The sequence below is a fragment of the Thamnophis elegans genome, chromosome 2 (assembly GCF_009769535.1).
Source record: "Thamnophis elegans isolate rThaEle1 chromosome 2, rThaEle1.pri, whole genome shotgun sequence".
Classification (NCBI taxonomy): domain Eukaryota; kingdom Metazoa; phylum Chordata; class Lepidosauria; order Squamata; family Colubridae; genus Thamnophis; species Thamnophis elegans.
The window spans coordinates 12,567,042-12,592,571 of record NC_045542.1 but is presented as its reverse complement, the minus strand read 5'-3'; the positions used below and the strand labels follow the sequence as shown (position 1 = coordinate 12,592,571).

Sequence of the window (25,530 nt, the reverse complement as noted above, 5' to 3'; positions counted from 1 at the left end):
GGAGTAGCACTTGTGTTTACAAAAAAAAATATCCCTCATCTAGAGCAAACAGCTTGTCAGAGTCTGTAGCTATCCAGTCAGCACACAAGTAAATAATTCAGCGGGATTCATTAATAGAAGAAACTTCTTAATATACAATAATATAAAACATGATGCATATATACAATACCCATGCAGCTCTTGTAACAAGGTAGAGAGAAGTAACAAGGACTAGAACTAGAAGCAAGGAGGCAGAACACTCAAGCAAAGACAAACGAACTCTTACATACACGGAACAGTTAAACTAAACCACACCCTGGCTCCAAACTATCTCATGGCTCACAACAAACCCTGTGTCTCAGTCATCAAATAGTTCCCATTGGCTGACTTCTTGTTATGACTATTCCAGTTCTTATACACTGACACAGCCTCAGTTTTGGCTGATAAGAGATTGATTTTGTGCTTGTCCAATGTATAACTGAGGATCAACAGGTAGAACTGATGGGGATACACACAAAATGGGTGGAAGTGCCAAAGAAGCCACTGAAACTGAATCAAAGGATTTTCGCCAGTTTTTTTAAAATCAATTTTCAAATCCTGGTCAGCTTTATACTCTTGTCTAATTTCACAGCTGGAGGACTTGTAATAGCCCTGAATAATGGAGAGGTCTGGGGAAGAATAAGATGACCAAGGCCATCACTTTCTCCTTCTCCCCCCTCTTATGTGCATAAACCTCTGAGAACTACCACTCTTCACCAAATATTATTTTTAAACAACTAGGACACCCAATAAGCACTTCAGAAAACATCAGGCATTATGTGGGCAGATTTCTTTGCAGAATCTAGTTGCTACAGTGGTCCAAACCAAAATGGCCCCAGAGGACAGGTGTTATGCTTGCACCAGCATACAATAGCCAATAAAAACTATGCAAACCCCAGCTCTGGACTGCCTTGTCAATAAGTTATCACAGAGTAGAACTTATGTCAGAACAAAGGGGGAAATGCTATTTTTAAATGGAGCAGTTGAAGGTGAATTTAAACTGCTTCAGGACAGGACAGGACAAGCGATGCCATAAAGATACATCCTTAACCTTCAAAGTGTAGTTATGATACATGGTTGAGACCAAGGGATTTTAACATAACATTTATGGAGATTATACCATGTCTACTTATCTTAGCTCTTTGTCTGCACCCAAAACAGAGCAGATGCTGGCAGACCTGAAAGATAAATATTAACCCATACAAGTCATTTGTATTCTAATCCCTTACCTGTTCTTTGCTTTCTGGGAATGCAGAGCCTGATGCAAAGGGCATCAGAAGATGGCTGGGTGGAATCACAGATTACTGCGTTACAGTGGAAGTAGACCTGAACAAGAGACAAAAATCACCAGGCATCACAAAATAGTTTGAGAGCATGTTACTAAAGAACATGGCAAACTACAGAAAATATAGAAAATACTTCTTGTCTCCTTAGGAAGAACGGAATTTGACTGGTTTTAAAATAAAACTGAAGTACTCTGGCTTTAACACAATATTGCAGCAATATGCTTGTAAAAGTTCATAGCTTAGAAAAACTATTATTGTCATACAACATCTTTGGTAGGGAAGTAAAGACAATAATGCTATTAGAGCAGAATGCTGGAGGAGAATCTTATCAATGGAACTGTCAACTACCCTGATATACCATCAGTAGGATCAGCTTATCAAATTTGTAAGATCATGAAATGTCACGTCAAAAATTACCCAAATAACTCATAAAAGCAACCCTTACCTGTCCTTGAACAGCTTGATTATTCACCACAAATGTAAACATTTTCACTTCAAACCTCTTCAGGTGTGTAGGGAATGGGACAGAAGTGTTAGGGACCTCATGGAAAATGGTCTGATGTGAATCTGCTGTATTCTCACAACTAGCGTATAAGATTAAAAAGAATCATTTTATATATATCTACACGTATATCTGAATATATGCATGTATACACACATATACACACAAACAGAATTCCTCTCTCAGGGAGATGGGGAGAGAGAGAGAATGAATCCCTCTCTCAGGGAGACAGATAGTTAAGAATTATTAAATAGAAATAAAATAAAATACATAACTCATGTATTGCTTCTCAACAAAACTATAGCTATAAGATCCAGCCTGTGCCAAATTAAAGACCAGAAAGACCACTTTAGATTATGCCATGGAGTCCAATATTAGTGCAACTTCTATCAGTACAACTTCAACCATAAAGAAACCTTTGCATCTGACTGATGAGGTAGAGAACTCATGCTGGATGATATAGTATTAAAGCTCTAGAAGATACACCATCAAGCTCTATCTTGAGTTTTGAGCTTATGGCAAGAATTGCCAATGTATCTTTCAGTTTTTAGGTGACTGAATTATTGAACATAAAATACTGCAGATGGTACAAAGTGTTATATTTTGTTTTGACTTGGAAAGTTTTTACAGGTCTTTCACTCCCTAGCACCGTGATGGCAAATCTGTGGTATGCGTCAGCTCTGAGCCGTCAGCTCTGGAGCGCCATCAGCCGTCAACTCTGGCATGCATACACGCAGACCAGCTGATTTTCAGCCCTCCAGAGGGCTAGGGGAAAGCCATTTTCGAGAAAAGGGAGAAAAATGGGCCCAATGGGCCAACCAGAAGTTCAGAAATGATCCGTTTCCGGCTTCTGGGGGGCCTCCAGGGAGGCCGGGGGAGGCCATTTTTGCCTTCCCCAGGCTTCAGGAAAGTCTCCAGAGCCCGGGGAGGTTGAAAAAACTCCCCCACACACAGGAGGGGGGTGTCGTGTGGGCATGCGCAGGTGGGCAGGACACATTGAATTGTGGGTGTGGGCACATGCGCGTGATAGCACACATGCACACCATTTTGGCACACAAAATTTACAAATCTTTACAAAAAGATTCGCCATCACTGCCCTAACATAACCTATGCTGCTTTCTATGCAGGCCTTGTCAAACTGCCTTCTGCAACAACTCCACTCACAATGTTCAAATGTTCATGTAAGTGGCAAAAGACCTCCAGCCCACATTTGAAACTGGTACCTGTCAACCACTATGTGCCACTGTGGAAAACTGTTCCTGTCAGATTTTGCAGTAGCCCAGCAGTTCTCCAGAAACAACTCCAGTTGTGGATCTTGGCTGTGAAGAAGTTCGACCTGAAAGTAGAGAGGCTCTCGCAAATAACGGCTTACTGGATACTCGGTGGGTTGGTAGAAATCTCTGTAGGTCTGGTCTGCAGAAAAATCAGATGGGCAAAACAATTATTAGGACCCCAGTATTCAAAACTAATTTCTTCAATTTAAGAATCAGTCTTCATCCCCAGCCTAAACTAGGATTATGTATTCTACTCTGATCTGCTTATTAGCCCAAGGACTGTATTAGCACAATGCAACTGACATTTTAAGCCCAGATCAGAGAACTGGAGTGGAGGCAAAAGAATCTCTAGAGTCAAATCTATTGCTATCATTAGTGAGAAAACCGGGATCGGAATGATTTTATAATTGATTCAACTTCTATAAGTTGAATTCAAGAAAGAATGTTATAAAAATTGCTAAAAGTCTATTAAGGTAATTAAACAGTAGCAACTGAAAAAATGTGTGTTACAAGACTGCTCGCTCTGTCCCCAATTAAAGATTTTGTGATAGGACTGAAAGATCTAAAACTCATGCTATGCCAGCTATGCCAATTAGATCAAAACTAATTGTTTATTGTTAACCCAAAATACAGCCAAGAGATGTTCTTGGCTGCTGCCACATGCTTAGATTGGGAGGAGGAACAGACAAACGAAACAATAAAACTGAACCGTTTTGCTGGATGACCTGGTATGCTCCCTTCAACTGATAAACGTGACACACAAAGTTGATTCAAGTCTAAACAGCCCAAGTTTCAGGACTCAAGTTCGCAATTTCCTAACAATATAAAAATCCCCAGTGAAGCTGAGAGAGCAGTGGAAATTCATGAGTGCTCACTTAGATACTTGAGACTCATCAAAGATGAATCCCACATTAAGCTGGAAATCTTCTAGGACCCAGTTTATTATAAATAAAGCTTACAATATTTAAAAATAGCTTTGGCGAGATATTCCATTCTTTTTAAAGTTGGATTTTAAAAAAAAGGTAAATACAAATGTTTGTTTAAAAGTACAAGCAACTGTTGCTTGTACTTTTGCATTCTTCCTCTCCATCCAGCAAGAAAACTTCAAGACAATCCCTGCCTTCAAATTAGTGCAAAATTCAAGTTAGAAACCATTTCTCATGCTGGTGGCCGATACGACAAAATACAGTGCCATAATTTTATTGATTATGGTCTTAGATCTGCTATAGGTGACCCCTCTGCTTTGAAATTACCTCTGGCAAGTTTAAGGGCAAGTTCCAGTTGCCCAGTCCCAGGCAGTATGGTTGGCGATGGTGGTTGTGCAGGGCTGTACTGGAACAGCAGCGTATTTCCAATGAAGTACTGGCAAGCACATTTCAACCTTGGAAAGATAAAGTTTGCCAACAAAAGAGCCTTCGTTAATTCACCCAAGCTCACCAAGAGCTCCAAAATTTTAGCTTCGCTCTTTTCACATTTTGGGGAAGAAGTTGATGCACATCGGAAATCCAGGGCAGCTTTAGTTGGCTATGTTGGAGACCCATGTCTGCAGAGCAGTGGTGGGTTTCAAAAATTTTTAGAACCTCTTCTGTGGGTATGGCCAGCTTTGTGGGAGTGGCTTGCCAGCCATGTGACTGGGTAGGAGTGGCTTGCTGGCCATGTGACCAGGTGGGAGTGGCTTGCCGGCCATGTGACTGAGTGGGAGTGGCCAACTTGTAAAATGTGGTGAAACTCACTTAAGAACGCTCTTGCTTAGCAACCAAAATGTTGGCTCAGAAACTCTGGCATTTGAAGCACGCAAGTCTTAAAGCTGTCAAGTTACCAGACTCTTGCACCCCTAACCCTTTAGGAAAAAAAAACCCCAGGGGTGTTCAAACTTGACAGCTTTAAGACTTGTGGACTTCAATTCCCAGAATTCCTCCTCTCGCTCTCCATCTTGATGATGTGTGTGGATGCGGGGGGGGGATGGAGCTGGTTCTAAACGGCACTGTAGATTTGTGGAACCTCTTCTATAGAAGAGGTTAGAACTGGCAGGAACCCACCCCTGCTGCAGAGTCTCCCCAGATGGGTTCCAAATCACCCTATACTATTGTACCCACTTTTTATCTCTTGATATTTTAGAATAGTGGGTGCCAAAGCAATTCTTCCTGAAGCAAAGGATCCCTCCTTATAACAGTTCTTTAACTCAAATTCTCCCCAAAATGGGAATTCTGAGAACTGCCATGACAGCATGTTTGGAAACCATACAAGGCAGGGTCAAGTTGGCTTCAGTTCTTAAGTCACAAATACTCACTGGTAAACAGGTGTTGCTTGGCCTGGGAGGAAATACAGGACCTCATTTTCATAAGTCATGATGGTGTTTTCAAACTGTAAAGAAGAATGGAATGAAGCATTCCAAGTAGAAATTGGATCTCTGCCCTGGTTGGTCAAAGGCCCATGTTGGACTTTTCTCTTGTCCCCTTTATCACCCCACGTGAAATAGGAAAGATCCAGTACCATAGTAAAAATAAGCATTTCCTCTAGTTGTCACTTATGAAGCTGTATTACGAGCACAAATGTTGATGCATGTCCTATTGGATGGATATAAACCTGTATTCCCAACCTGGCTTTCCCATTGGGAAAAATCAACCCAACCCAGCCAGAGTGTAGACGGACTGGTCAGTGGTTATATCCTATTCTACTTGGCAACATCTTTTCCAGACCTTCTTGAAGAGGGGGAAACCTTCCCCCAGTAATCTCTCACCTTGCGAGTTGTGCCACAAGAGTTTACACTGAAGAGGAAAACTGCTCCTGCCTTTGTCACAGAAGCTGGTTTACAGCGTTTGTCTCTCAGCACTAAATTGGAGAGGTCCAAGTCTGGCATGCCAACCAACGTCCGAGCCGAGACTACAATTGTGCCATTAGGCTGGCAGTCTGCAAGAGACAGAGTTTATTCCAGGAAGTTCAGGAGAGAAGGATTCCTTCCTTGACAACCCCAGTACCCCAATTCTCATCCCTCGCCTCGAGTAGAGCCGCATCATTGATGCCACCATAGATGCCTCCAGACAATCAGCTCTTGGTGCCAATCATAGTTTTTCACAACCAGCTGCAAGCAAACATTGCAGCTGTCATTCCATGTTAACTGGCACTCTTGGGTACCCATTCGCTCTAATACCTTCATACCAGCCTTCCATTCCGAAAGAAATATGATTTTCACATTTTGATTGTTGATGATAACAATTTACAGCACATGTCACCATGTAACATCAGTAATGGGCATCATTTTTACCATTTTCTCTCTCCCTCATTTATTTATGAATCTCCCATCATTCATAAAAGAGGTCAATGCCTTTTTAAAAAAAGCAACGAGAGAGCATGAAAAAAATATCAAGGCTACACATTGAAGAGCAGGGAAGCAGACCTACTAAAACCACTTGCCCTATAATTTCTGCATAGCCCACATCAGAGAGAGAGAGAGAGAGAGAGAGAGAGAGAGAGAGAGAGAGAGAGAGAGAGAGAGAGAGAGAGAGAGAGAGAGAGAGAGAGAGAGAGAGAGGGAGAGAGGGAGAGAGAGAGAGAGAGAATTACAAGGGTGAAGTTGATTAACAAGAATGGAGTGCACTGCAGCCCTTTATGGAAGCTGCATTAACTTATTGATCCTTTTGTTAAAAAGATGAAGATGCTTTGGAAGATTATAGAATATAACTGAGATTGTATCCCCATCTAAATATCTGCTGGGCATAATCATTCAATAGTAACAGTTCTCCCCCAGTGCATGAGTGAGAAAGTATTCCTGTCCTTAGCTCTTATCAGCAGTAAGTTAATATTTCCCCCTTATTCTCCCATGGTGGTCACTGTCACTTGTGACCCCTGTTTTAAATGTATTTTTAGTTTTATCTGTAATAGGCAGGCAGGCAGGCAGGCAGGCAGGAAGGAAGGAAGGAAGGAAGGAAGGATCAGTTTGATGTAAGGTGCTAGCCTTAGAAATCAAGTGATTGTGAGTTAGGCATGAAAGCTGACTGGATGACTTTGTGCCAGTCATTGTCTCTCAGCCCAACCTACCTCGTAGGGTTTTTGTTCTGGGGAAAATAGGAGTATATTTGTGGCCTTGAGTTACTTATAAAGTCATAAAGGTGGATAAAAATCTAAGGAAGGAAAGATGCTTTGGAAAGCAGCTGGGTGGTGGCAGAGACTTAAAATAGAGATGAAAGGCAGGATACAGGTCACTAATGGGGATGAAAATACTGGCATGAAAGTCAAATTCATGCCAGTATTTTCCCATAAACCATAAAGTGGAAAGGAGTAACTCAGATAGGGAAAAACTGTGTTGCTAATGAAATATCAGTAATACAATGGTGATTCCAAAACTTATCTTCAGTTCCAACCCACCTTAATCTTTAAAATATATAAAATATAGTAGTGTACAAAATAACATGAATGATATATGAGTGCCTTTATATTGAATTTATTAATCTAGATTAAATAGATTGAAAGTGATATCTTGAAATCTGGTTATTTCTGCATTTAATGTATCTGGAAGGATATCAGAATCAACATCCTTCAGACATTGAGACAGGAATATCATTTACCAATTAGATCTTTTGGAGAGAAGGTGCAGGAAATGGTAAATTCAATCATTTCTGTTTGACTGAGATGGTCCTTAAATTGCAACTGGAAGGTGGTCACAACCCCAAAGGAGTTTATTTCCTAGGACACAAAGAGAGTAGGAAATGATTAAGCATCATATCACAAAGTACAATTTAATGTTAGGTTTTCAGGGTATTTTATTTAGGTTTTCTCCTGGCTGGCTAGCACTAGCAATAGCACTTAGACTTATATACCGCTTCATAGTGCTTTTACATCCCTCTCTAAGCGGTTGACTGAGTTAGCCTATTGCTCCCAACAATCTGGATCCTCATTTTACCCACCTCAGAAGGATGGAAAGCTGAGTCAACCTTGAGCCGGTGAGATTTGAACTGCCGAACTGCAGCTAGCAGTTAGCTGAAGTAGCCTGCAGTACTGCACTCTAACCACTGCGCCACCTCGGCTGTTCAAAGTTCAAATGCAGCTCCTAACTGCAGCAATTTATGTACCTTTGCCCGAGATGGCTCCCAGGAAGATTATTTTCTCCATTCATTAATACAGAAAAAGAAATGGCCTCTTTGGAAATAGCGTGAAGATTACAGTAACACATCTAGATGGTGGAAGAGAAGGAACAAGAACCTGCTACTAAACCAAAGAGGGTTTTGATACTGGCTTATAATAAACAAGCAGGTTGCTTACTCCCAGAAGTAAAGGAAGTCGACTACAGGTTTGTTTCTAGGAAGCAGGAACTTCCTAGAAGTATAAGTAATGTTTTCTACCCCCAAAGCAAGATACAACAAAGAATCCCCCCATTTCCTGCCATTCAGTGGTTCCCTGGACTTTTTACAGTCCAGATATGGTGTGGCCATTTTCTCTCCTTGCGTTCTTTCACAGAGAGGTAGGAGGAGGGAGACGAAGGAAGTGAGTGAGCAGCACTGATTGTGAGGAAACCATGAACAATTTCCAAGGTTAGCTGCCAACAGTATCGTGTTGTTACTAATGAGGCAACATGAGGAACATCAGGAGAAAAGGTAATAGCAGCCACAGGAGAAAGTGGGTGATTCTTCACTTGCTCACTCTTCTGTTTTATTCTGGGCTAGTCTTCCATCATGGCTCATGCTTGGGCTGGAGACATCCAGATGATCACAAGATAGCAGTGCAGAGACATTGCAAACTCACTCTTTGCTACCTTTTAGTGCCATCCAGATGTTTGTCACCTAGGTCAGGGGTTTCCAACCTTGGCCACTTTAAGCCTGGCAGACTTCAACTCCCAGAATTCCCCAGCCAGAAAGCTTAAAGTGGCCAAGGTTGGAGACCCCTGATCTAGATTGTTGGAGCTGAAGGCAGCAAGGGGGAGTCCAATGCATACCTGTGCCTGCAGACCCTGGGAGGCTTGTTCACAATAGTTACCCATGGTTCCCACTCCATCCTGAAGGGCACCCCTTTACATTCTTCAATAGAAGGGCTGCCCAGACCAAGGTTTGTCATACCTCCAGAAACACGTGAGTGGCGAGCTTCGGCACTCTCAGGACCAGGTGAGTTTGATTGACCTGCAATCCATACTCAAGGGTCTGTGCAGTCTCTTGGGTGAGACGTGTGTTTCCCACAAAGGGCAACCAATTCTGATCCACATTGCCAGCTTTCACCACTAAATAGAGGGCTTCGTTATCACAGAATCCTTCTGCGCGAGGCAGCACTGGAGAGAAGAGGAAACAAGATGGGTGCCTGTCCTTTTACTTTCCCACTCACTGCACCAATCCCCAAGCATTTCCCATTCACATTTCTGACAGCTTAGTTTCACAGAATGGCATGAGCAACTACTTGATTATATATGGCTGTGTGTGTGTAGGTGTGTATGTTCCAGCACAACTCTGGAACGGCTTGAGCAATTTCAACCAAACTTGGTACACAGATGACTTACTCTCTGGAAAAAATAATATTGTGGGAGTAAGCCACCTCTAAAATCCTTCAGGGTGGTGTGTTCTGTTAAGATACAGCCTGTTGTGCCTTAAAGTGGCTTCTACTGTAAAACGCAGTAGAGTTGCCATGGTAATGGTAATTTCACAGTACTCCACAAGGAGGCTCCCTCTGGTAAGGGGGAAAATCCAACATTAGAAATTACATTTGGTCCGGACATTTCCCCCTATAAATAAATACCTGGACAATGCCAGGTTATCAGCTAGTTCATTATACAAATGTCTAGCTACATCATAGTGCTACTGTTTAACTGTCTTATTAAAAAAAGTATTAAGATATCAATGAAAGGCTATAATTGTTTGTAACAACATTAGAGTAACATCTTCTGGGTCAATAGAATATACAATAATAAAGTTGGAAGGGACCTTGGAAGTCTCCTAGTCCAATCTTCTGCTCAAGCAGGAGACCCGAAACATTTAGTGCATAGAATAATAGAGTTGGAAGGGACCTTGGAGGTCTTCTAGTCCAACCCCCTGCTTAAGCAGGAGACCCTAGACCAGTGTTTCTCAACCTTGTCAACTTGAAGATGTCTGGACTTCAACTCCCAGAATTCCCCAGCCAGCATTTGCTGGCTGGGGAATTCTGGCAGTTGAAGTCCAGACATCTTCAAGTTGCCAAGGTTGAGAAACACTGCCCTAGACCATTTCAGATATCCAGACCTTATTTTCAATTCACTAGCTTACCTTCTAAGTTGCAGTGGTAATGTATACTACTATCCAAGGATCTATCTTCCAGGTTCTAACCATATTATTATTCCATTATATCCATAATGGAAAGAGGCAGAAAATATTAGCTCCAATCAACTCACCTGCATCCCTCACTAAGGCAAACAGAGGGACTGGGACTTCAAAAAATTCTCCCTGAGGAATCACAACGAATTGCAATACGGGGTTGGTAGTATAATTTCGAAAATGTTCTGGCACATACTGGGAAAAGTTAAAACGGAAAGCATTAATTTCTACATTATCACTAACAGTGTAACTATTAACTAAGTGAGCTTAGCATTGGTTACATGCAATCTATTTAGATGGATGAAATTTATGGATTACAAAATACGTCCCTTTCTGCAACTCTACATTAAAATCTACACAATATCTAACAATTTACATGGATAAATGGACTGACTCAGATGGTTGCGAACTCTTTAGAGCAGCCTTATCCAGCCAAGCAACCTCTAGATATCAGGACTTGGTTTATTTCAATTTCCTAGCCAACATGACCATCGTTATGAATTCTGGGAGCTGAGGACCACGAATTTGGAGAAAACCAAGGTCATGGAAGACTGATTTTGACTCCATCTTCCAAAAGTTAAATTGCAAAACTTGTTTACATGTGTAGCACATTGAAACACTGTCATACCTCTTACCACAGATACCCTACAGCAGAGGTGTCAAACTCAAGGCCTGCGGGGACGAATCCAGCCTGCAGGATGCATAGATCTGGCTCACGCGGCCATCCTAGAAACAGCGAAGGACTGGCCCAGAGTGCCTCTGCCAGTGAAAACGGAGCTCGGGAGGGCTGTGTGCAGAGGCAGAGGGTTGCAGGAGGCCATCACAGATGAAAACAGAGCTCGGGAGCCTGTTTTTGTTGGCACAGCACTTGTGTTTCCACAGGCGCCCCCAATATGAGTGGCATCAAGCTGGCCACACCCACCCCGGCCACCTCCCTGGCTCCCTGAGGTCAAACCCAACCCTGATGCAGCCCTCAATGAAATCACGTTTGACATCCCTGCCCCAGATGTGGGTGCTCCTAGTTTGGCCTGGTTCGGCCAAGCCAGTAGTGGAATTCAGGCCTGGGTCGCAGAACGGGCAGCAACCCAGACCTGCAAGTCCCTGAACCAGTTCCCTCACCACCGCCGGACCACCGCCATTTTGGATTTTAGTGACTGTGCATGCGCAGTTCACTATAAATTGTTCTGCGCATGCAATTTACATTGAAAAGTGCACACGCGGGTTGTAATAAAACCGGCAGCAACCCACCCGTGCCCTGCCCTACAGCTTGAATCTTGGCTCCCTCTTTTATACAATTTAATAAAATATGTCCATGCATTTTAATCCTACCTCACCAAGTATTCCTCTGCAAATACAATTATCTAACACCTACTTTTACCCAGCCTTTGACCAACCATGTTCCATTTTGCGCTGGGGAGGGAAGGGAAAGACATTCACAAGGCCTAAAATTATTCTGAAAACTAAGGGAGGATAATCCATCCCCAGGTTAGAAATTCCCAGGAATTCTCAGGAATGGATCGCCCAAATATGTATTGGTACTCAACAAAGAATGTCATTTCATGGAGTTACAAAAATGGAGATCATTTTTGGTTGAATTATTATATTGGGGTTAAAAGGAACATCAGCAGTTCTGTTGCCAGTGGTCTTTTGCTACTAATGATAAGACATCCCACAGTGACACCTGCAAGACCTACATTGATATCTGTTCATACCTCCTTCTCAACTCCAGGGCTATCAAATGAGATCTGCACAAGGTAATCTTTGCTGCCGTCGGGGTGTTTGATTTCAATGATCTTACAGCCCCATTTCTCAGCCTCAGGCAACGGCAAGGGCCCCGAATGACCCACAGTCACACGAACCAGGTTTACATCTGGCAAGAAGGAGCCAACCGTTGCATTGAAGAGCTTGCGATTAATCTTTGTATCTGCAGGGGGAAGAAAACCATTTGAAGGAAAAGTCTGCTTTGAGCTTGACGTTCTCTCTCATCTTTTCCTCCAACTGCTTTGTGAATGACACCATCCCCTCCCCTTTGGCTGATTCTAAGACTTGAATAGCCAATATGATGCCCACAGGCACCAGTGTACACAGGGAGATACCTCTTGATGTTCACCAGACTTTTCTACCTAGTGTAGTGACCATTAAGCAGACTAAGCAGGTGCTTAGGGCATCCGGCCCCCAAAGGGGGCACCACGAAGTTGAGAAAGAAAGAAAAAACCCAATGAATATTTGTACAGTATGTATAAAGGAGGGGGGCACCAAGATTTATCAGTGCTTAGGGCACCAGTGAGCCTTAATCTGCCACTGCTCTTACCCTATTTAATGTGGATGGCATTGGATGAACTGTTAAATAAATCAGTTGGAAAGTTGGCATGATGGCAAAGCAAAGCATCATCAGCCAGTGTGGTCCTTATCAGTAATGGGCAGAAAATAGGGTTGGTATCCACTGGAAAGATCATCAAAGGTTGATGTCTCTTGTCCAGAGGCAGCCATTTGTTATGTTTCTGTTGAGTGTTGTTTTTTAAAAAAAGCTAGGGTGATAAGGAGGAGGTAGTGTACATCAGGAATGGACAATTTACAGGCCGCTACCCAATGCCCATTTTCTGGGTGTCAGGTCAACCCTTACTGTCAAAAGTGGTGCATTTTCTCTTCCTTTGCCATCTGTTGCCACCCCTGCAAAAGGCTGCAAATAGATACTGTACGTTAAGCCTCAGTGAAGCTGACTTTTTGAGTTCAGATTTCCCCCCCTCTCTCTCTACACACACACACACCTGCACATTCCTCTCTCTCTATATGCACACAACACATCAAGAATGGTTTAGCCAACTGTTGGTGGCGCAATACTGGAAGAAGGAAGATTTGCCTACTATTCTAGAATGGACATTGAAAGTAACAAACCTAGCAGAGATGGCTAAAATATCAGCATATCTCAAGGATCACTCAAAGGAGAGATATAAACTGGAGTGGAGAAGATGGATTGACTATACTCAAAATAAATATGGGACTAAGAAATTCCAGATAGTTTATGACTGAAGAAACAAGGAATGATATAATCTGTTTAGAGTTAGCCTAGCAAAGAGGAGTTAAAGCTCAAATGAAAGATGATACTAACTTTTTTTTAAGTTTATCTTAGAATAGCTTTGTTAAAGATTTATACCTTGTATTGGTTCTGGGAAGCCGGGGAGGGGGGGGTTGGGGGGGAGGGAGGTAAATATTTGTAAGGGTTTTTTTTTCAAAATTTTCAATTAAAAAAAAATGGTTCAGCCAGGTTTGTAGGGGGACCCTGGACAAGATGTCCTGGTTTCCACCACTCCCTCTAAGAAAACCCGATTGCTTTCTGTCTGTTAAGAACTCCAGAGCCACCTCTTTGTGGTCTTCTGACCCACACTTTATAAGTTAATCAAAAGACCTTTGTTTTCTCTCGCGTTTCTCTATCCCTTATTATTGAGGGATAAAGATGGCAGCAACATGTCACGACATGTTTTTTTTTAAGTCTAACTGAGCTCCAGCACTTAAGGAAATGAAGATGGTGGGTGTGGTTGCCTAGAGCTGTGCTCTGCAGTAATACAAAATCCCCTTCAAGCAACTCCCGATGACTTCATGGACACACCCATGCAGTTTTCTTGGCAAGGCTCCATTAAAAAGTTGTTTGCCACTGCCTTCTTCAGAGATATTTTTACAACAACCTTTATATTCTCTGAACTTATCCCTCTGGGTAACCTGCTTGTGGTAAACTAAAAAGTGTGGAGGTGAAACAATACGTGGGGCTGCCCTTGAAGAGTGTTCGAAGACTCCAATTAGTCCAGAATGCAACCGCGCGAGCGATTGTGGGTGCACCAAGGTACACCCACGTTACACCTATCCTCCGCGAGCTGCACTGGCTACCTATTAGTCTCCGAATCCGCTTCAAGGTGCTGGTCGCTACCTATAAAGCCCTACATGGCATCGGACCTGGGTACCTGAGAGACCGCCTCCTGCCGATTACCTCCCTTAGACCAATTAGATCGCACAGGTTGGGTCTCGTCCGGATTCCATCTGCCAGCCAATGTCGGCTGGTGACTCCCCGGGGGAGAGCCGTCTCTGTTGCAGCTCCGGCCCTCTGGAACGAGCTCCCTGTTGAGATCCGGATCCTTACTACCCTCCCGGCCTTCCGCAAAGCCACCAAGTCCTGGCTGTTCCAGCAGGCTGGGGGGAGCTGAGAAGCATCTACCTCCACAGAAATTGTGAATGTTGGTTTTGTTTTTAATATGTTGTCTTTGTCTTGTTCCCCCCTTTCCCTTGTCTTTTGTGAGCCGCCCGGAGTCCTCCGGGAGTGGGTGGCATACAAGACAAATTAATAATAATAATAATAATAATAATAATAATAATAATAATAATAATTGAACCGGGATCCATCTTGGAAACAAACCAGTTAATGTACAGCGCAGCTGTAATAGTCACTAATGAACTAGGCATTAAAATTAAAGTACCTAGTCACACAACAGAAAAAGCATCAAAGCCAAAGTGGAAAATCCGTCTAGAACAAAAAATCAAAAAATTAAGGGCAGATGCTAGTAACTTAAAGAACATGCATGAACAACGGCTTAAAAACAACAAAATCATAGATCGGCTAATCAGAAGATATAGATTGGATACAAGAAACATCAATGAAGCTGTAGAGATTGTAAAACAGCAGATAACAGCAACAGCTAGAAAAATTGAAAGATATGAGGCATGAATCATCCAATATAAACAAAATCAGCAATTTCGATCAGACCAACGGCGTTTTTATCAAAGTCTTAATGTGAATGGTGACACCAAAAGTGAAAAACCAGAAAAGCAGGCCACAGTTGAATTCTGGAAAGAATTGTGGGAAAATGCAAAGGACTACAACAAGGAAGCAAAGTGGATACATGACTTTGAGAAAAGCATTGGCAACAAACAAATGCAAGTATTAGAAATAACAACTGAGATGATCAAAAATCGAGTTAAAAAGGTAAAGAATTGGACATCACCTGGAAAGGACCAATTACATGGTTTCTGGCTCAAATATCTGACCAGTTTACATGCAATATTGGCCAGGCAACTGAATGAAATTTTACAAAAGGGCCAAATTGATGAATGGTTGACAACTGGAAAAACATACTTGATTCAGAAAGATCCAACTAAAGGAACAACACCTGAAAACTATAGACCAATAACATGCTTACCAACAACCTTCAAATTACTCACAGGCATTATTGCAGATAACATGATGGATTATTTGGAAACAAACAACATCTTGCCAGTAGAGCAAAAAGGCAACAAAAGAAGGAGCAGGGGCACAAAAGATCAGCTTCTAATTGATAAAATGATATTAGAAAATTGTAAGAACAGAAAAACGAACTTGAATATGGTCTGGATTGATTACAAAAAGGCATTTGACTCACTGCCACATAGTTGGATCATAAAATGCTTAGAAACAACTGGCATTAGCAAAAATATTACATCCTTTACTGAAAAGGCAATGAAACAATGGAGAACTGAGTTGGCAGTAGGGAATGAGAGCTACGGAATGGTTAATATCAAGCGAGGAATTTTCCAGGGTGATTCACTTTCACCTCTTCTCTTCATCATTGCAATGATCCCACTATCAGTAATCTTAAAAAAAATGAAATTAGGCTACCAAACAGCCAAAAAAGCTGAAAAAATTTCGCATTTACTATATATGGATGATTTGAAACTCTATGGAAAGTCAGAAATAGAAATCCAATCATTGACAAATACAGTCCGAGTATTCAGCACCGATATTTCAATGCAGTTTGGCATGGAAAAATGCGCCACTGTATCCATAAAAAGGGGCAAAATCACTGCATCTGAGGGAATTGAAATGCCCAATGGCCAACTAATTAAATGCAAAGAAAATGAAGCCTACAAATACTTAGGCATTCTGCAGTTGGATAACATCAAGCATGGAGAAGTAAAAACTATTGTCAGGCGAGAGTACACCAACAGAGTTAGGAAAATTTTGAAATCTAAATTGAATGGTGGAAATACAATCAAGGCCATAAATACCTGGGCAATACCAGTTATAAGATACACAGCTGGCATAGTCAACTGGACACAAGCTGATTTGGACCTTTTGGACCGAAAAACCAGGAAACTAATGACAATGCACTACAGTTTACATCCACGTGGTGATACTGATAGACTATATCTGCCCCGAAAATCAGGTGGCAGAGGATTATTACAAGTGAAGCAAACAGTTGAAGAAGAAAAACATGCACTGGCTGATTATTTAAAAGACACCCAAGAACATCTATTAATCGAAGTAAAGAACAAAAATCTACTGAAGGCCCAACAGACAAAACAAGAATACAGAAAAGATGTGATAAAATCAAGAATGGAGAGTTGGCAGAACAAAGCACTGCATGGACAATTTCTGGAAAAAATAAAAGATAAAGTGGACAGTGAACAAACTTGGTTATGGTTAAAAACAGGTACATTAAAGAAAGAAACAGAGTCACTAATCCTGGCTGCGCAAGAACAAGCTATCCGCACAAATGCCATTAAGGCCAAAATTGAAAAATCCTCTGATGATGCCAATTGCAGACTTTGCAAAGAAGCTGATGAAACTGTTGATCACATACTCAGCTGCTGTAAAAAAATCGCGCAGACTGATTATAAATTGCGGCACAATTCAGTAGCACAAATGATCCATTGGAATTTGTGCAAAAATTATAATATTAAAACAGCAACAAACTGGTGGGAACATCAGCCTGAAAAAGTCACCGAAAATCAGATGGTCAAGATCTTGTGGGATTTCCGTATACAAACCGACAAAATACTGGCGCATAATACACCAGACATCACACTGGTTGAGAAAAATAAGGTCACAATCATAGACATCGCAATACCAGGTGATAGCAGGGTCGCCGAAAAGGAACATGAAAAAATCGCAAGATACCAGGACTTAAAAATCGAAATTCAACGACTATGGCACAAACCAGCAGTGGTAATTCCAGTGGTAATTGGCACACTGGGTGCTATTCCAAAAGCACTGGAATTACATTTAAAACAGTTAAAAATTGACAAAATCACCATCAGCCAAATGCAAAAAGCCGCACTGCTTGGATCTGCACGCATATTACGAAAATACGTTACGACGTCCTAGGCCCCTGGGTGGGGCCCGACTAGTAACCAATGCCAAATCCGGCGAAACAACTGGCCGCTGTGATACAATTGTATAATAATAATAATAATAATAATAATAATAATAATAATAATAATAATAATAATAATAACAGATGATAGACAACTGGTCCTGCTTAAATGACCATCTAAATGTGAGATCATTATTCCAGGAAAGCATTTTTAAAAGTCAGATCTTGCAAAACTCAAGTGTGCCCACATATCTAGGTGGCTTGCCGACCACTAGGGGACAATAGAGAACATTCCACCACTAGAAAGCTTTATAGAAAATCGCACCTTCTACAGAAGACTATAGACGCCGCATCTTTCTACTGTCCTGTATCAATTTCTTATTAAAAAAACAACAACTCACAGTCTGTAATCCTGATGGGTGCAAGCTGCAAAGGTGTGCTGATCTTCTTCAGTATAAGATGCTTCGTAATACCTCTCTTGTCATCTTCCCATAAATGATCCACAAAGGTGTTGATTCTGTAGGTGATCATCAATTTTCCATCAACCACGTGACTCTGGAAGACAAGAACAACTGGTAATCATTGCTTAAGTCATGCGTGTCAAACTCATGCATCACGTTGCTGTCATGTGACGTTTCATGATGTTTTTCCCATTTGTGGAGCTGGGGTGGGCATGGCCTGCGTGTGGCGCATCCAGCCCGCGGGCCGCCAGTTTGACACCCCTGGCTTAAGTGGTCATCTATCAAGACAAATCATTTATTAAAAATGGGCATCCCCCTTAGAATCCAGTTTGCTCTGTTGCCATCAGTCCGACATTTCAGTGCACTGTACCATTCAGAACCAGAAGCTGAACTGTGGTCAACCATTCATCTTTCTTCTTCCCACTTCAAATAATGTATCTTGAGAGATCAAAAATGTGCAAAATGAGGCTCTTCAGATGGCGTTAAAACTACACCATCACCTCTCACCATTGGCCATGTTGCCTAGGGCTTGTGACAGTGGGAATCCACCAGTCCCTCTCGGAGGGAGATGGGCAATTCAAAAATGTGAAAAATAAATGAACACCTGGAATCTGTCCTCATGTATGCTAGACCAGGGTTGAGCAGCTTGGGTCGTTAAGAGAACTGATATGGCACCCAAATATTTTTGCACAGCCTCTTAAAAAAAAGATGTTTTCCCCACACCAATATAGGTGAGCTATATTGTATCACAATGGGCTTAACACGATACAAATGAAGAGAAAAACTTAAAATAGCAATAGCAATAGCAGTTAGACTTATATACCGCTTCATAGGGCTTTCAGCCCTCTCTAAGCGGTTTACAGAATCAGCATATTGCCCCCAACAACAATCCGGGTCCTCATTTTACCCACCTCGGAAGGATGGAAGGCTGAGTCAACCTTGAGCCAGTGAGATTTGAACAGCCAAACTGCAGAACTGCAGTCAGCTGAAGTAGCCTGCAGTGCTGCATTTAACCACTGCGCCACCTCGGCTCATCTAAAAGTCTAAAAATCCGCATCAGAACATTTGACTCATCAGTATATATACCATATCCCCTCTTCGTAATGCACCATCACCTAGAGTAGCTTTTAATATCCAAAACGTTTCCCATGCCTACCTTGTAGCTACCACCCAGTGCACCAATGGGTATCTTTACTATAATGGCATCCTTGTTACTGGCCAGCGTGTAACCTCGGCTTTTTATATCCTGGCTTGACAGTTTGTATAAGTCGACACCCATCTCTACGTGCAACTCTCTGATTGTACCAGCTCCAATTAGAAGAGGAGAAACCTGCTTTGGGATAGTCCAAGTGATTGTTTCTTCGACGTAGGTTATACCATCTAGGGAGTAAAAGGGTAGAAGAGAAAAAATAGTATAAGGCTATAAGGAGGGAAACCTAAGCCTTCAGAGATTGGGTCAGGGATCCATGGTCTGTAGATCATTATTCTCTTTTTACCCACCTATAGGGCAGGCAACGGCAGCATCGACTATGAAGACATTCCAGCGCTGCTTGTAGTAGGTACTGGATCTCACAGAAGAAAAAGGGATGCCACTGATCTGAAATAGGAGCACGAAGTTTCCAATTTTTTAACTTTGCCCAAGTGTCAAATTGCCAGATCTTCAGGACATGGAATAAAATATCTATATACAAATCACGTTTGATGACATTACATTTTTTTTCAAAGAGCAAGTATCCCTGGGCCATAGACAGTTGGGTGGGTAGGGGATCAGGGATGTCACCAAGTTCTTTAGTCTGAAGGCACCAATCCCATGTGCCTATCCATACTAATAGAGAAGGGTAGAAATGAACATGAAGTGAAATGTGGATTCACGGGTGGCCGTTACGTATAAGCTGGGTTGACCAAATCAAAAATAAGGAGGTGATAAGCTGCCTGGGAAAACCAAGAGAAATCATCAACACTATAAAAAAGCGAAAGTTAGAATATTTTGGACATGTGATGCGACACCTGGAAAAATACGGCATACTTCACTTAATCCTCCAAGGGAAAAATTGAAGGCAAACGAGGTCCAGGCAGAAGAAGAACATCATGGCTTCAAAATCTAAGGGACTGTTTTGGACAAACTCAGTAGCACTTTTTTTATGCAGCTGTTGATAAAAATAGGATTGCCAATTTCCGATGGCAGATATGGCACAAGAAGAAGAAATGAACCCCTATTCCCACAAGCTATGGTTATTTTAGCTAAACAACATTACTGAACGCATGGATTCTGGCCACTGCCTTTTGTCCTGCATATGTTCTGAAAATTAAAGTGAGCTCACTTCCACTTTCTGAGCTTCAGATGCATTGTAGGGAGCTCTCAACACGATCCTGGTCTCTGTCATGTTAATCCCATAACCGGCAGCTTGAGCTTCTTCAACCAGCATCAATCTATTCTCAGAGCCCATGTGAAAGATGATTTGCCATATGGAGGAAGTCCCACTTTTGACCTAAAATGTGGAAGCAGAAAGCAAGAAAACAAAGCATTTTAAGAGTTATAGAACTGTCTGTGTGGAAATTATGCTACCTGGACTCTGTTTGGATCAGGGAGAAGACAGAGAAATACCTCTGACAAAGCAGATGCCCAGTCTTCAGGCTGATCTTGAAGAAAACCATCTGAGATTGAAGGGAAATTTCTTCTCACTGAGACCTGGTGGGGAAACAAGAGACGGTATAGTTGGAAGATACTTCAAGGCATTTAAGAGGTTTAAGAGCATAAATGTCTATCATTCCACCCCATTGCTTCCAGTTCTTAAATTCAGCCTGGACGTTTTTGTAGTATTAAGGCAGAGGTAGGGAACTATGGCCCCATTATGACTTGTGGACTTCAACTCCTAGAATTCCTGAGCCAGCATGGCTGGCTTAGGAACCCTGGGAGTTGAAGTCCACAAGTCACAAAAGGGCTGTATGAAGCTATAACCTTCTCAATAACTACAATCTGTTCCTTTTTTTTATGCTGGTCAAGAAGGGCCATGTTCTGATCTGCAGCTTTACCATCATGGGGACTCCCTATTCTGGCTTTATCTGTGATGGAAAACAGCATAGTGCAAACCTGGGTACCTGAGAGACCGCCTCCTGCCGATTATCTCCCAGAGACCGATTAGATCTCACAGGTTAGGTCTCCTCCGGATTCCATCTGCCAGCCAATGCCGGCTGGCGACTCCCCGGGGAAGAGCCTTCTCTGTTGCAGCTCCAGCCCTCTGGAATGACCTCCCCGTGGAGATCTGGACCCTTACTACCCTCCCGGCCTTCCGCAAAGCCACCAAGTCCTGGCTGCTCCAGCAGGCCGGGGGGCTTGTGAAACATCCAGCCCCACGGAAATTGTGAATGTTGTGTCTTTTTTAAAGTGTTGTCTTTGTCTATTTATCCCCCTTCCCTTGTCTGTTGTGAGTCACCCGGAGTCCTCCAGGAGTGGGCGGCATACAAGACAAATAAAATAAATGCATTAAATGGAAGTTACTTTCCTTAATTAGGAGGACCAAGAATGGATAATAAATGTTCTATCTGCCCAGGCTAAGGTAGTTGAACACCTTCTGCAGCCTGCCTTCTAATGAGGCAGGAGCGACAAGCATATTCACTGAGCTAGGAAGATTAGAGTTTAGAAGTGGATTAATTTAGTTCACCAGCCACACTGGCAGCTCACCACAACTTCCTGCTTAAGGCAACACTCCTTGCCGAAATCAGAACTATGTGTTGTATTATCAGAAGCTTAGGAGGTCATATAAAGCAAATATGTTGCAGTACATTGGGAAAGTCCTGAGACAAGCCTGCACCGCAGAATGGTTAGTTGCTACACCGATACCATCCAATTGGGAGATGAGCACTCAGGCTGGCGAGAAGCCACCTCCCTCCCATTTGTAATCCTGAGGCCAGTTGATACCTTTGGGATGTTGATGATCCACGCTTCCTGGACCATGCTTTGCAGATGAGGCATTAAAGACGTGTTAAATTGTAAGCAGGGCATGATGGACAGCCTTATTTTATGTCCATGCTATAAATTAAGGGTTCTCTCTTCTACTCTATCAAAGAGGCCAGCCTGTTCTAACAACGCATGCATGCTGCCCTGACTTCAGCTGAGTTTTCCATCATGGATCAGTGGAAAATTGAGGCAAGATCATTGTCTCTAGTTCTACTGCTTAAATTCTCAGACTGATGGGTGTGGTATATTCATTTATTTAGCCTGTGGTGTATCATACATGGACTACAACATATTAACATTTCACCTAGATTAGTAAAACACAATAAAATAGAAACGTTAAAAAGATCTCTGTCCAAATACCAAATGCCTAAGCCATCTAACCACAGAAGCACAGCATCGTTTATATTAACAAAATCAGATGCTGGACCGGTGTAATATTATGTGTGGTATATAATATGGCTCTTTATATGGTTTAATATGGCTCTTTAGATGTGTTACTTCAATTGTTCAATTCCAAACTAACCTCCAGGCACATTCAAGGTTATCCGAAAACTGAACCAGCCTTACTATGTTAAAAAAAAAAAAGGAACCGCCTTGTGCAGAAAATGATGGGCCCAGTTCTGCATTATTCTTCCCCCAGTCGCTAGAGCTCTGCATTATTCTTCCCCCAGTCGCTAGAGCTCTGCATTATTCTTCCCGAAGTCCCTAGACTGGACTGACCCATTGCTCTAAAGTTAGACAGTTGGGTCCTCTCTGCAGCAAGAAGATTTCTTCCAGCATTGCTCCTGAAACCAAATTCAGATGCCAATCCAGCTGGATCCAATGACTGGCATGATCATGCAACAGGCTAATAATGTTCACTCAAATAGACTATCCCAATACCAAAAATATTCGATGGCCTCTTATTCACATGCCAGAAATCCAGCCACTGCCTTAGTCTATCACCTGTTGAACTACTCATCAATCTCATCTTAGTGAGTCCAAGCAGGTGGCTATACAGGTAGCCCTCAGCTTATGACCACAATGGAGCCCAAACTTTTTGTTGCTAAGTTAAGTGAGTTTGTTAAGTGAGTTTTGCCCAATTTCACAACCTTTCTTACCATCTTTCTTGTGATCTTTGTTAAGTGAGTACTGCAGTTGTTAAGCTAGTCACATGATTGTTAAGTGAATCTGGCTTCCCTATTGACCTTGCTTGTCAAGTGGTCGCAAAAAGCGATCACATGACCCCAAGGCACTGCAACTGTCATAAATAGAAATCAGTTGCCAAACGACTGAATTTTGATCACATGACGGTGGGGAATGCTGCAATGGTCATAAGTGTGAAAAACTGTCACTTTTTTCAGTGCTGTTGTAACTTCGGTCGCTAAATGAAGTGTTGTAAGTCGAGGGCCACCTGTAGTGGAAAGCTGGGTGTGTTTGTGTTGTCTCAACTGGCAACTGAACAGAAGAGCATACAGCCCTACTTGTAAGTATCAGTAGTACTTGTCAAAATGTTGGAATGACTGAAAAGCAGAGACTGGCAAGATTTTCACATTCTCCTCCTTCCCAAAGTTGCCTCTCCCAAATTGACACAATTCAACATCTAGCCTTAGTACAGAATTATACTTGCAAAATGTGACTTTCTTTGGCAGAGGATTAGGACTTCTTGGCTACAGATTCTGCAATTGGTATCCATAAAAGAGAACATACAGTTCCAGCATTAATCTCTTTTCAAATTATTCGCCTACAGGCTTTAACCTGGCGTTGCTAAAAACAACAAATCTTAAAGGAGAATCTAAGAGCCCATACAGGTTCAAGTGCCAACTGCATTCTACTTCCATTACTTCTATGTAACATACACAGAACCAGAGCTATTCAAGTGCAGTTCAGCTGTCCACAGTCACAATGTATCTGAGAGCTCCTGGCAACATGTTTACAGGAAAATTGTACAACCATCACAATTTTGATTGTGTAGCACTATCAGTGCTGAGGATTGCTTGACCGCTCTCCAAACTTACCTCCATATAGTTTGTCTCACAGACAATTTCCCTCGGCTGCCATGGGCCATATGAGCAACTCACAGGGACATTGAGCAAAGCTGCATTGTGCATCTCTGGGTTTGTTGCTGCCTCAATTTGTATGGTTAGTGTGAACTGTTGATCATCCTAAATAAAAATTTGCAGAAAGAAGAAAGCAATAATTAACAGCAAGGTCTTGGGCCCTGCACATAGAAACGCCTCCTATTAAGTGGTGCTGCTTTAAGTACTTAAGGTACAACATTGCTAGTGAGGTGTACTGTTCAGTATAGGAAAAGAACATCTTCAGAACCGCTGGAACAGGATTACAATTTCCATATTAACATCGCAAGCAGGAAGTTAACAGTATTGCAGAACAAATTGCAAGCTTCATAGAGACAGGGATCCTGTACCATTCCAGATGATGGTGACTCACGATAATATAGTAGGACTGCATGTAGCATAAGAAGGTGGGCAGTGATAAGTAGTATCATGACCTTGCCTACCCCTAGATTAGCGTTTGTGTATACATCTTCCAACCTGGGAACAACATTCTGCATTTTTTTCAGGGTCCCTCAGATTTTTGTAGACTCAGGTTAAACATCTTAACCCTGGGTATAATGAGGAAAATGTTTGAACACCTCACAGCAGGGCAGTGGTGGGTTCCTACCTATTCGGACTGGTTTGGCCCAACCAGTAGTAGCTTGGTGGCTTGGCTCGCTGGAACTGGCAGCAACCCAGGACTGTCATGCCCCCAAACCAGTTCTCCCGGTGGCGCTATCATGTTTTTTGCTTCTGCATGTGCGCAATTTTAGTTGTACTGTGCATGCGTGAGCAGCACACCCCTGAGCGAACCCTGCAGCAGGGGTGTCAAACTGGTGGCCTGCAGGCTGGATGCCTCATGCGTAGGTCACACCCACCCCAGCTCCGCGAATGGGAAAAATGGTGTAAAATGTCACATGACGGCAACATGACTTGGCGAGTTTGACACCTGTGCCTTACAGATTGGCTTATGACAACATAAAAACATATCCTTTTTTTTGCTTTGATCACACCCATTTCCTTTCTTGCTCCATCCGTAGCGTGCCCTCTACACCCTACAGAACATCTACCTGCAGCCTTTGTCCAAAAGAAGATGGATGATGACCAAATCATTTTCTTTGAGAATTGAGACATTAGTATAGAATTCCAGAGCCTGGTTTACAACCAGTCCACCATTATACACCTCTCCTACCTACCACTATCTGAGTGTAGCAGCCAATCAGGGAGGCCCGGACCTCAATGTTCCCCCAAGCATCCTGGAAGATGGTATAGCCACATTTCATAGCCTGGACCTCATTGATCGGCCAAGCTCTGCCAAACTGATCTGAAAGAACAAATATATTGAGTTATTGAGAAACAGGAAAACTCTGTTTCTAAGCAGTTATCAGCACCATATTGTTGACAAGCATGATCTTGCATAAAAGATAAGCAGCATAGGCCTTTTTCCACCTAAGGCAGATCCACATTTGCAAATGTTTGGGGAAAGTGATTTCCTCCCTTGTGGTGCAGCATAAAAGATGGAAAGCTTGAGCAGAGAAAATATGCATCAGAATTATGGATGTATGCCATCATTGGCAGGGAAGAGAGCTTGCTATAGATGTGTCTACAA

General features: G+C 42.3%; 1 protein-coding gene across 1 annotated transcript in view; it reads right to left on the bottom strand.

The window, feature by feature from the left end:
• Positions 1-318: 318 nt before the first annotated feature.
• Positions 319-25,530, bottom strand: part of LOC116504090 — a 40,068-nt gene continuing 14,856 nt past the window's right edge. The window contains exons 4-21 of the mRNA XM_032210932.1: positions 25,118-25,245; positions 23,883-24,029; positions 20,533-20,616; positions 20,249-20,416; positions 19,428-19,524; positions 19,084-19,307; positions 17,868-18,021; positions 12,061-12,272; positions 10,426-10,543; positions 9,131-9,336; positions 7,646-7,763; positions 5,821-5,990; positions 5,371-5,444; positions 4,334-4,461; positions 3,030-3,219; positions 1,750-1,888; positions 1,248-1,344; positions 319-647 (exon numbers count right to left, since the gene is read on the bottom strand). Of these exons, the coding sequence (XP_032066823.1) occupies positions 319-647; positions 1,248-1,344; positions 1,750-1,888; positions 3,030-3,219; positions 4,334-4,461; positions 5,371-5,444; positions 5,821-5,990; positions 7,646-7,763; positions 9,131-9,336; positions 10,426-10,543; positions 12,061-12,272; positions 17,868-18,021; positions 19,084-19,307; positions 19,428-19,524; positions 20,249-20,416; positions 20,533-20,616; positions 23,883-24,029; positions 25,118-25,245 (2,783 nt within the window). The remainder of the gene's footprint in view (positions 648-1,247; positions 1,345-1,749; positions 1,889-3,029; positions 3,220-4,333; positions 4,462-5,370; positions 5,445-5,820; positions 5,991-7,645; positions 7,764-9,130; positions 9,337-10,425; positions 10,544-12,060; positions 12,273-17,867; positions 18,022-19,083; positions 19,308-19,427; positions 19,525-20,248; positions 20,417-20,532; positions 20,617-23,882; positions 24,030-25,117; positions 25,246-25,530) is intronic.